The 12,680-nt window shown below is 42.0% G+C and overlaps 1 protein-coding gene across 2 annotated transcripts in view; it reads left to right on the plus strand.

Annotated features, from left to right (window-relative positions):
• RPF2 (ribosome production factor 2 homolog) overlaps positions 1-8,506 on the plus strand; it is a 46,996-nt gene extending 38,490 nt beyond the window's left edge. For both annotated transcript variants that reach the window (XM_015448406.4, XM_005551594.5), the window contains exons 9-10: positions 4,399-4,543; positions 5,632-8,506. In XM_015448406.4, the coding sequence (XP_015303892.1) occupies positions 4,399-4,543; positions 5,632-5,811 (325 nt within the window). In that variant the 3' untranslated portion in view covers positions 5,812-8,506. The remainder of the gene's footprint in view (positions 1-4,398; positions 4,544-5,631) is intronic.
• Positions 8,507-12,680: the final 4,174 nt, after the last annotated feature.

The raw sequence follows: 12,680 nt of genomic DNA on the forward strand, positions 1-12,680 counted from the left end.
AGAGACAGGGTTTCACCATGTTAGGATGGTCTCGATCTCCTGACCTCATGATCCACCCGCCTTGGCCTTGCAAAGTGCTGAGATTACAGGCGTGAGCCACTGCGCCCGGCCTGGAACACTTCTTTTTTTGAGACAGGATCTTGCTATTGCCCAGGCTGGAGTGCAGTGGCATAATCTCAGCTCACTGCAACCTCTGTCTCCCGCATTCAAGCGATTCTCCTGCCTTAGGTGGATATGTATGCCCTCTGTGTTAAACATAGAGGGGATACAAGGGAGATAAAAATATAACAATAAACAATTGTTGAGAATAAGAAATGAATAATAACAGTAGCCTAAAACTATTCTGTGTTGAACAGTTTCATAGAAAGTATTCGCTTGTATTTAGTGAAAAGGATTTATTTGTAAAGAAGGATACAGAGAAAAACAAAATAGAGAATTATCAAGTCAGACTTTAGAACAAGAATAGGCCGGGCACGGTGGCTCAAGCCTGTAATCCCAGCACTTTGGGAGGCCGAGACGGGTGGATCACGAGGTCAGGAGATCGGGACCATCCTGGCTGACACGGTGAAACCCCGTCTCTACTAAGAAATACAAAAAACTAGCCGGGCGAGGTGGCGGGCGCCTGTAGTCCCAGCTACTCGGGAGGCTGAGGCAGGAGAATGGCGTAAACCCGGGAGGCGGAGCTTGCAGTGAGCTGAGATCCGGCCACTGCACTCCAGCCTGGGCTACAGAGTGAGACTCCGTCTCAAAAAAAAAAAAAAAAAAAAAAAAGAACAAGAATAAACTGGCCCAGCGTGGTGGCTCATGCCTGTAATTCCAGCACTTTGGGACGCCGAGGTGGGTGGATCACCTCAGGTCAGGAGTTTGAGACCAGCCTGGCCAACATGGTAAAACCCCGTCTCTACTAAAAACACAAAAATTAGCTGGGCAACATGGTGTGCGCCTGTAATCCCAGCTACTCAGGAGGCTGATGCAGGAGAACTTGGGAGGCAGATGTTGCAGTGAGCCAAGATCGCACCACTGCACTCCAGCCTGGGTGACAGCTAGACTCCATCTCAAAAAAAAAAAAAAAAAAAAGAATAAACTAGCAGTAAGGCCGGACACAATGGCTCATGCCTGTAATCCCAGCAGCACTTTGGGAGACTAATGTGGGCAGATTATGAGGTTGGGAGATCGAGACCATCCTGGCCAACATGGTGAAACATCATCTATACTAAAAATACAAAAAATTAGCTGTACATGGTGGCGCATGCCTGTAATTCCAGCTATTTGGGAGGCCAAGGCAGGAGAATTGCTTGAACCAGGGATTCGGAGATTGCAGCCAGCCTAGATTGTGCCACAGTACTCCAGCCTGGCGACGAAGCAAGACTCCATTTCAAAAAATAAAAATGAAAACAAAAACAAAAACAAAAAACTAGCAGTGTAACTATAATGCATAGATCCACCAAAAATCCGATTGCTAGAATCACCTTTACACTAGCATGACATCTTTCATAATGAAAAAAAGAAAAGTTTGAATTTTTAAAATCAGAGACCCCAGTATGTAATTTTGATCACTAGATGTTCCATATGTGCCTGTAATACTTGTTAGCTATTAATTTGAAATGATAAATGGACAGTGTGATTGAGAGTGAGCTGCTACTTGAAAGAATCACTAAACACGTGGATCAGCTTAGCTTCCAGAGGCTGTGCCACACTTGAGGAGCATTGAGGATGGGAGGAAGGGGTGGTCCAGGGATTCCGCATCACATCTGAGCCTACTGACCTGGCTCTGAGCTGGGCTCAGCCACCCGACATGGGCAGGTCACCACTTCTCAGGGTCTTTGTTTCTTCCTCTGCAAACTATAGCAATACCGTTTAGGTAATTCTGAGGTCCCCGTAAGATTGACAGTACTGCTTTATAAGAGTAAAGAGGTACTCATAGATGGGCATATACCAGAAAGTGTGTCTGACTTAACTCGGCTCCCCAGGCATTCTTTGGGCTATACTGTGGAACCCTTTCCTTCTCTCTTACTGCAAATTAGCCCTTAAGCAATTTGAAAATGGTAATATTTAATATTCACACACTTTATTTGTGAAGATTAATGAGGCTTATAAAATGGTTTTGAGCTTTTTGGATGAAAGGAACTCTAAACATGAAATTATATTAATATAACCTTTAACATGATCTTTTGGGAGAATAAATCATAGTGTTACTGACCACTGTTCCTATACATCCTGTAGTAATTATTCCTTATATGTGAGTGACTGTTGATATCCCTTGGGAAATTCTATTCACTGTAGAGTCAGGGCCATGAATATGAAACAAAATGTTAGTAATGCCACATGTGCCTTTGCACAATGGTTAGGCCTTATGGGGGGGAATATGCAAAACAAAGTGTTAGCGTACTTTGAAAAGCAAACACAACATTCTAATAGAGGAGTTTACTTAATGAAAACACAGTTTCAGCCAGAAAAGTGTATGAGAGGGAGAAAAATGAGGAAATTACAATTTGAACAGTAGTAGTAATGTCACTCTTCCTCAAGAAATAGGCAAATAATATTTTAAAATATGTAGCAATTACCAGTTAGCATATCTACCAGCTTGAATCCATCTGAGAGAGAAAGAACTGGGTTCTATTTGCAGATAACTAAAAGCCAGCGAATATTTGCTTAAATCAGTTTGCTGTTCCAGTAAACATACTCACTGAAATGATTAAGATCACATCATCTACACAGACAAGTATGGCATTGTACTTAACTCTTTAATGAAACAGCAACATAGGTAGTTATACATAGTTACTTGGAAATCTTAATTTTATGTACCACTCAAAAAATTAATTCATTAGGACATTTGTGTGAATAAAAAGGCACTATATTAAATTACTATGTATACCCTGAAGCTGTGTACATCTGTTATGCATCAATTTTTAAAATTATTTTTAGTTAATTAAAAGGGGCTTCAGTTAATTCAAAAGTGCTTTTGGCAGTGTATAGTAGTACTTGGGTGATTTGAATCTATCAGACATGCCATGAGCTGTTTTGAATTCACAAGTTTTCTAACTAGCTGAAAATTAGCACTTTAAGTGGAAGAAAAAATTTTAGTTGAAAATGTAAATACACGTCCTTGATTTCTTTTTTGTTTGTTTTTGAGATGGAGTCTCGCCCTGGCACCCAGACTGGAGTGCAGTGGCGCTATCTCGGCTCACTACAACCTCTGCCTTCCGGGTTTAAGCAATTCTCCTGCCTCAGCCTCCCGAGTAGCTGGGACTACAGGCGCCCGCCACCACGCCCAGCTAATTTTTTGTGTCTTTAGTAGAGATGGGGTTTCACCATATTGGCCAGCTGGTCTGGAACTCCTGACCTCAGGTGATCTGCCTGCCTTAGCCTCCCAAAGTGCTGGGATTACAGGTGTGAGCCACTGCGCCAGGCTGCTCCACCATCCCTTTATCCTGCCTGTACTCCCCAGTTCCCCTCCACCAGTGTTTCCAGATCCAGAGTTGTTTAGTCATAGGCTATTCAGAAAGTTGTGGTTTTGTTATTTTAAGATTTTAAAGTTCACTTCAATGTAAGGAAGTTAGTAAATATCTGTGCTATGAGGAAAAGTTGATTCCAAATGGGTTGATTTAACTCCTACAGTCTTAGATAAGAACTTGTTAATCGTACAAACATACTGTTTCAAAGAAAAAGCCAATTAAAATTATTTTTATACATATATAAGTCTATGAGTAAGATGAAGTCAAATCAAAGGATTTTATTTCATTTCTGAGAATTTTGTATCTCACTTGCTGTTTCTTAACAATATTGTATAATTTTATTTCTGATTTTTAAAAATAAGCAAACTGTCCTTTACCTCAGGGAAAATTTTTTTTTTTAATTTGATATTTGTGCGACCCTTTAGCTCAAAAAGGGATAAAAGACTTAAAAAAAAAAAAAAAAGCCAGGCGCGGTGGCTCATGCCTGTAATCCCAGCACTTTGGGAGGCCAAGGCGGGTGGATCATGAGGTCAGGAGATCAAGACCATCCTGGCTAACAAGGTGAAACCCCATCTCTACTAAAAATACAAAAAATTAGCTGGGCGTGGTGGTGGGCACCTGTAGTCCCAGCTACTCAGGAGGCTGAGACAGGAGAATGGTGTGAACCTGGGAGGCGGAGCTTGCAGTGAACCGAGATTGCGCCACTGCACTCCAGCCTGGGCGACAGAGCAAGACTCCATCTCAAAAAAAAAAAAAAAAAATTTATAAAACAAAAAGTGAACCAAAGGATATGCTTGGCTTGAATGTATGAAGTATTCAAGTAAGTCTCTCTAAACATTTTATGTCATTTAATGGACCTGTAAATCCCCTGAACAAAAAATATTTGGTGGAGAGGACTTTTATGAAAGTCATAGCAACATTTCTTTTTACCTATTTCCTAAAGGTTGCTGTTGAAGAAATCTGGTTGCAGAACACCACGGATTGAATTGGAAGAGATGGGACCCTCATTGGATCTCGTTCTGAGGAGGACACACCTGGCATCGGATGACCTTTATAAATTATCTATGAAAATGCCAAAAGCTCTCAAGGTATATGACTTAGAGCTTGGTGCCATATTTATTTGTATATTCTACTTTAATCCTTTTTGTTTCCAAAAAGGATTTGTGGCATATTGTATTAAAAGACAAGGATGGGCCCAGCATGGTGGCTCACACCTGTAATCCCAGCACTTTGGGAGGCTGAGGCGGGCGAATCACGAGGTCAGGAGATCAAGACCATCCTGGCTAACACAGTGAAACCCCGTCTTTACGAAAAATACAAAAAATTAGCCGGGCGTGGTGGTGGGCACCTGTAGTCCCAGCTACCTGGGAGGCTGAGGCAGGAGAATGGTGTGAACCTGGGAGGTGGAGCTTGCAGTGAACCGAGATTGCGCCACTGTACTCCAGCCTGGGCAACAGAGCAAGACTCCCTCTCAAAAAAAAAAAAAAAAAGACAAGGACATACATAAAGAGATCAATACGATAGATTAAACTAGGACTCACAGAGCCAGGAAAAGGACAGAGAACCAAATAAGCCAACAATAAGGGATAATAAAAAAAAAGAGTTGCACAACCCAGACGTGAGGTTTGGCTGAGTGCCTTCTGATAGTCAAGACTGCTGTTTTCAACAAAAGGAAGAGAGTTGTTTGGGACGCTGTAAAGACTGAGGATTTAGAGCACAGGGTATGTAAACCATATGTGCATAAAATGTGTTTTGACTTTTTAAGTAGTCTTAAAAGACAAGCAGAAATGTAATCCCTAAAATGCCAATAGAAATTGAAATGATAGTCACAACTCCTTAAGCTACACACAGGATATTTTCTTGATGTTTGACAGTGGTTAGTGTAGTTTATAGTTTTGTTTTTCAAAGCGTGGCCTGACAGTTTACCTGGGAATTGTGCAGAATATCAGGCCCTACCCTAGACATACTGAATTAGGATCTGTGCTTTAGCAAGATCCCAAGTGATTTGTATGTACACTTAAGTTTGAGAAGAAAAGTATATAGGGCTATATATACTCTGTCATTGAAGGGGCAGGCACTAATGGAAATTGCTACTAAGATAGTTGTTACAGACTAGGTTTTTACTGGCTCATTATAGTAGAAGGCCATTAAATATATACGTATTCTTTTGTCGTAGCCAAAGAAGAAGAAAAATATCTCCCATGATACTTTTGGTACAACTTATGGAAGGATTCATATGCAGAAGCAAGACCTAAGCAAACTACAAACCAGGAAAATGAAGGGGTTGAAGAAGCGACCTGCAGAAAGGATAACAGAAGACCAGGAGAAAAAGTCAAAAAGAGTTAAAAAAAATTGATGGAACTTAGCCAGCCACTACTGTTTCATTGTGTTCTACTTAAGAGAATTATCAAGTGTCAGTCCATTCAGAGTTTCTTATGAGATCTTATTATATATTTTTATAACATGATAATTTTACAATATTATGAACAGTAATATACTAGTATTAAGTGTAAAGTAAGCCTTTTATTTGAGACATTACACTCTGGTGTGCCATTTTCTCTTGTGATATCCCCTGCCTTCCACAAATTCTTCTTTCTCATTGAGTGAATGGGTGGGTGAAGAGGGATCTCCATAACCAATGGAATTTTTTTGAATTTTTTTGAATTAATGACCTTAGCTAAAGGAAGACATAGAAAGCAGAAATGACCCGCAGGAGCTGTGTAGACACGTTGAATATGAACTACCTGGAAAGTTAACCTCCTTTCCCAACATAGATCTACAACCTGATTTTTATTTTCTACTTTTCTGTTATTTTGCCGGAAATCCTACTAGTTGACAATTGAGATTTTAAGCTTTGTGGCTGAAAATATAGATCTCTGAAAGTGATGTATCTGATTATTGATACATTACACTACTGTTGATTAAGAGACTCTGCTACTAAGTAGAGCCCCACCCCCCTTCTCTGAGAGGAAGCCTGTGATTTTTGGTTTGTTTGTTTTTAAGAGATGGGGTCTTGTTCTGTCACCTAGGATGGAGTGTGGTGGCACAATCACAGCTAACTACAGTCTCGAACTCCTGGGCTCAAGTAATCCTCCCGCCTCAGCCTTCTGTGTAGCTGGGATTACAGGCATGAGTCACTGAGCCCTACTTTTTTTTTTTTTTTTTTTTTAAGCAGTGAGGTCTTGCTGTGTTGCCCAGGCTGGACTCAAACTCCTGGGTTCAAGTGATGCTCCCACCTTACCTTCCTGAGCAGCTGGAGCTACAGGTGTTAGTCCACTGCACCTAGCAGAAAGGCAGTGATAGGGGCAGAAATGAAAAAGGAGAAAACAGGTGAGTTTTAAGGTGCAGGGCACTTTAGGGTACTGGGTAGCCCTAGGTAGCTAAAGGTTGCATGAAGGCCTTGGGCATTTGCAGATGGTGTAGAAGCCAGCCAAAGCCTAACTACCTGTTTTGAAAGTTGAAGACAGGCCCTGTGCCTAGGAAAACAGAAAGCAGCTTTCTACTTCCTCCTACTAGTATTGCATACTTGTTTTTCCAGAATAGGGTGTTAAGTTCCTTGATTCAGTCCTTGACAAAGAATTTCCTTTATACAAGTGCCAGTTATGTTGTAAAAGTACAGACATATGCAAATCATAATTTGTTACGTGAAGTACCAATGCTTTTGTTTTTGTTGTTTTTTGAGACAGTCTCACTCTGTAGCTCAGGCTGGAGTGCAGTGGCACGATTTCAGTTCACTGCAACCTCCACCTCCCAGGTTCAGGCGATTCTTCTGCCTCAGCCTCCCGAGTAGCTGGGATTACTGGCGCCCACCACCACACCTGGCGTATTTTTTTATAGAGACAGGGTTTCACCTCAATTCCATGTTAGAGAGCTCCGTGCCTGTGTGTACATGCATTTATGTAAGATTGCTCAGGTGCAGATCAACAATGCTGGCACTAAGCAAAAGTTCGAGCCTCACTCAGCTTTACCTTTTACCTTTCCGTTCTCCTGTGAATCCATTCCTTAGCTTTCCCTAGTCCTCTCTAGATAGCTGTTACTCCCCTCTTGCCAGAAAAATCAGGGAGCTGGTATCATTTATACTTTTAGTTTGATTATACATTTAACCGAAGACCATACAGTCTTGTATCTGAATCAGACATTTGCACTTTATATCTAAATGAGAAGAAAGGGCTAAAATAAGTCGTTTGCTGCCATCTGGAGGTAGATGGACAATAACTGAGGAGAAGGGGAGCCATGAAAAGAACATCAGGAGCGATGGATGCATAGTCCTTCCCCAAATCCTCGCTCCTCACTGGTAGGAGGCAAAGCAGTGGGTCCTCCTCACCAGCCGCTTATGGGACCCTGCCATTCCCGGACCCCTCTATCAGGAAGACCTACCCGAGCACTACTGGAAAATCAGCCAATCGTAACCCAAAGACGGCCATGTTTTCTGTATGTGAGATGTCATAAGGGTGTTTTTGTTTGTTTTAATCAGTAGCCCTCTTGTTTGAGATTTGGCAATACATTTCTATTTTCTAGGTAATTTCTGTGTCTGATGGTAGAGGATCTAATAAGTATTGGAATGCTTCCTAGTTGCTGTTAGAAGTACCAAATAGTATTGCTGAAGTCTAACAAAGACTTTTTGTTGAGAACACCTTGTAGTGTTATACCATCTGGTACTCTTGAGCTGCCATTTATATCACTTTCTGTGGAAAGCACATCTTAATTTTCAGTTGTCCTTACTTTAGAGTACAACATATATAAATTGGAGACTATGTATTCATTTCAATGGAGGTGGTAAATTGCCTGTTTTAAGTGTTACTTAATGTTGGATTTTGGTAGATGAGGAAAGCAGTTTGGTTATTTGTTTTGTTTTAAATACCAAACTTCTTATATTTTTTTTCTGGAATATTAATACTATTACCAAGCTATTTTTTCATGGAATTTGGGTTTCTTTTTTTTTTTTTTTAAAGTGCTGTTTGTTTTCTTGGTTATTGAACATAATCCAAAGTAGAGCTGTTATTATCCAATTCAAGAAAAGAAAGGGAGAATAAAGCCTAACTTCAAGTCAATTTTCATTTTATCTGATTAGCTACTTAGATGATCTCTCCTTCCTTTATATGTTTAGCTACTTCAGGCTAAAAATGGAAAGCTTCAAAATGGAAGAGGTTAAAACTACTAAACCCACTGCTAAGATCTGAACAACAAAGGAAGATTTGCTTTTATTGAATTTCAGAAATTGGTGCTTTATCCCATAAAATTAAGAGACAGTGCAAAAAAATACGGGCTTCATTATGTTCTGAATGCACTTTTACTTAGAAATAGTCAAAACATAACTGCATTTAAGACAAATGCATCCTAGCATGTATACATTATGAAATAGTAGAGAATTCATTGACAGAAGCTATTCGAAAAAGAAGATGAAATGGGCTTACTGACTTGAGGTATATGCTAGCTGTAAGAAGAAAGTCAGCTTGCATTTAGATGTTAATTATTTGCCTCTCATACTAACAACTTGAGTTGCTCAAGTTTAAAAACAGCAAGGATGTCACTGTGTTTCCCGTATCATCCAGAGTGTGCCAGGAGACCATGTTAGGAATTTTAACTTTGCCATCATTGAATTGAAGCTATTGTGCACTCTTTCCATTTCAGAGCTCTTTGAGAAAAAGTTTTTATTTTATTTTTTTGGAGACAGAGTCTTGCTCTGTCGCCCAGGCTGGAGTGCAGTGGTGCGAACTCAGCTTACTGCAACCACCGCCTCCTGAGTTCAAGCGATTCTCGTGCCTCAGCCTCCCGCGTAGGTGGGATTACAGGCATGCGCACTGTGCCCAGCTAATTTTTGTATTGTTAGTAGAGACAGGGTCTTGCCATGTTGGCCAGGCTGGAATTGGAGTCCTGACCTCAAGTGATCCACCCACCTCGGTCTCCCAAAATGCTGGGATTACAGGTGTGTGCCACCGCACCCAGCTCAGAAAGTTTTTAAATATAGCATAAATACATTTTGTTTATTAGAAATCAGGTGTCACTGTTGCATAGGCTGGGGTGCAGTGGTGCAGTCATAGCTCACTCCAGCATCAGACTCTGGGTTCAAGCCATCCTCTCGCTTTAGCCTCCCAAGTACTTGGGACCACAGGCAGATGCCACCACAGCTGGGCTAGTTTGTTTGTTTTTTTTTGTAGAGACGATGTTTCACTATGTTGCCCAGGCTGGTCTTGAACTCCTGACCTCATGGAATCCTCCCACTGCAGCTTTCCAGAGAATTGAGATCACAGGCGTGAGCCACAGTGCCCAGCCCATAAATGCATTTTATTTCTGTTCTTGTTTTTCCATTAAACTTCTGTCCTTCCTTCCCCAACCCATCTCATCCCCACCCCCATTCCTCTCACCCATGCTCAAGGAATCAGAAAGTGGGTTCCAAACACGGAGAAAACTCTGGCTCTGGTTTCATACAAGCTGGAGCTTGTATGAAAGAAGGCAGATAAGGGAGAAATGGCAAAGTATGTAGAACTCAGCAGTTAGGGCATTTGCCAAGCAAAGATCAAAGCCCCTGAGCTGTAAGTGCTTTCCTGGATTGAGATTGATTCCTCAAACTGAAAACCAGCCTTCTGAGGGCTCAGACAGACGCAGAGTGGCAGATGTTGGCTCTGTGAGGCATGCCCTCCGACCCAGCTGGAACTCAGGACTGCACAGGCACCATCTGTGGACACTAGATCATCGAGTAGGAGGAGGAACCTGCAACCAGAGTTAGAGCCAAGCTAAAGTCGAGCTTGTGTTCTGGTAACTCCCTCTGTCCCTCTCACTCACTGGTTGAGTTCTGAAGGAGGTTCCTGAAAGGCAAAGCACAGCCTATTTAATTTCTGCATTTGAAATAGATTTTGAAGATTCACATCAGCTTGAGCAAACAGTTTATTTTCCCACTCTCCGACCTGATTTCCCCAGAGTCACTTATCTGACAAAGCAAATAGTATAGTGACTTGACTGATTAGAGACATCAGTTTAGATGACACCACCTGCATTAGCCCCTCCAGCTCAGCCCTTCAGAGGCCGCTCTGGGTTTATGGCACTGGGAGAGCATGAGAATTCTTTACTGTCCCCATGAGGCCCCATTTCATCCATCTGGCTCCTCACTCAAAGCTAGTCAATGCCACAAATATGTTTTGAATTTTACTCCCAGCACCTTCCTCCGTGAAGGGACACCTTGGGGAAGGATTAGACAGAATCTTGAAAAATCAAAGCTCAAGTGGCATGAGAGCTCCTCAAAAGCAGCATCACCATACGGGCAGCAGAGTATGTGGGAGTGGCAGACAGGGCAGTGTTGTGGGAAACTGTGTGGCGTTAAATGAAACCAACCCAACCCAACCCTCGCCTGCTACTCTTGAGAGCTCAGCTGAGATTTAAACGGACAATGAAAAGATACAGTGCATAAAACCATGGGCAGCATCAATTAGTAATACGGTTTTCTAAGAAGAGTGAAAATGTTTGCAGACTAAAGAAATGCAAAGGACAATCAATGTGGCTTTGTTTTGTGGTAGTAGTAGTAGCAGTATGACAAAGAATTTTAAAAGGGGACTTGATAAGGCAACTGGCATAATACCGGCTAATGAAATTCCCATGTTATCTCCATTCTTAGAAAATGAGAGGAGTGGCCATCTTGACTGAGAAGTGGGGCTCCAGAAAGTACTTCTATCCTAACCTCAAGGTGGGTGAAATATGGCATGGAAAGCACCAGGCTGCTTGAAATAACTTTGAGTCTGCGTTCCAAACATGCACATTCAGTTAATCTTGAAGGAACTATGGGGATGTAGAATGAGGCAGAGAACTGGTGACACATATCTTCTGGTTTTGACTCTGGCAAAATTATAAGAAAAATCATTAGGTATGTGCCTCATGAGCTCTTACTTAGAATTGGAAATAGTCATTGTAGGAGCCAGCCTGGGTTCCCTGAGAGCTAAGAATGTTAACCTATTTCGTTTTTTGTGTTGTTTTTTTTTTTTTTTTTTTTTTTTTTTGAGACGGAGTCTCGCTCTGTCGCCCAGGCTGGAGTGCAGTGAATCTCGGCTCACTGCAAGCTCCGTCTCCCAGGTTCACGCCATTCTCCTGCCTCAGCCTCCCGAGTAGCTGGGACTACAGGCGCCCGCCACTGCGCCCGGCTAATTTTTTTTCTATTTTTAGTAGAGACGGGGTTTCACCATGGTCTCGATCTCCTGACCTTGTGATCCGCCCGCCTCGGCCTCCCAAAGTGCTGGGATTACAGGCGTGAGCCACCGCGCCCGGCTATTTCGTTTTTTAAAACAGGTACTTTCCTGGTAGATAGAGCATTGAAGTCAAAATTGTAGAGACTAATCTCTAAATTTGTTTTACTTGGGAGAAAGAATTGTAACCATAATAAATTTGTTGCCTGAGGCACACAGCAAGTCAATACGCTGGGACACCAGGTTGCAACAGAGAAAGAAGAATCGTAGAAATTTGAACCAGGAAGTCGGGCATGATGGCTTACACCTGTAATCACAGCACTTTGGGAGGCCAAGGCGGACAGATCACTTAAGCTCAGGAATTCAAGAACAGCCTGGCCAGCATGGCGAAATCCCATCTCTACTAAAAATACGAAAACTGGGCATGGTAGTACAAGCTTTTTATTGCAGCTACTCAGGAGGCTGAGGCAGGAGAATCGCTCGAACTTAGGAGGCGGAGGTTACAGTGAGCTGAGATCATGCCACTGCACTCCAGCCTGGGCGACAGAGTGAGACCCTGTCTCAAGAAAAAAAAAAAAGAAAAAGAAAAGCAAAATTTGAACAAAGAGATGGGAAGAAACCTCAGATACAACTCTGAGGAATTTGAGGTTAGGATTTTTTAGGGTTTTAGAGATTGTTAATTGATCAAAGAGTGCAGAGTGAAGTCGTAGGACAGGGAGATGAAGAAACTATTCTCACGCTGATCCCCTTCCTCTGGTGGGATCTTCAAACTCGTTGGCATCAGCTGTTTTGTTGGAATTCGGAGTCTGAAAAACATCTGTTTGTTTTTGTTTTTTGAGATATGGACTTGCTCTGTCATCCAGTGTGATTATAGCTCACTGCAACCTTGAACTCTTTGGGTTCAAGCAGTCCTCCAAACTCAGCCTCCCAAATAGCTAGAACTACAGGTGCGCACCACCAGGGCCAGCTAATTTTTAAATATTTTTGTAGGTAGATATGGGGCCTCGCTATGTTCCTCAAGCAGGTTGAACTCTGCCTCAAGCAGTCCTCCCAT

Source organism: Macaca fascicularis, chromosome 4 (genome assembly GCF_037993035.2).
Source record: "Macaca fascicularis isolate 582-1 chromosome 4, T2T-MFA8v1.1".
In the NCBI taxonomy this organism is placed as follows: domain Eukaryota; kingdom Metazoa; phylum Chordata; class Mammalia; order Primates; family Cercopithecidae; genus Macaca; species Macaca fascicularis.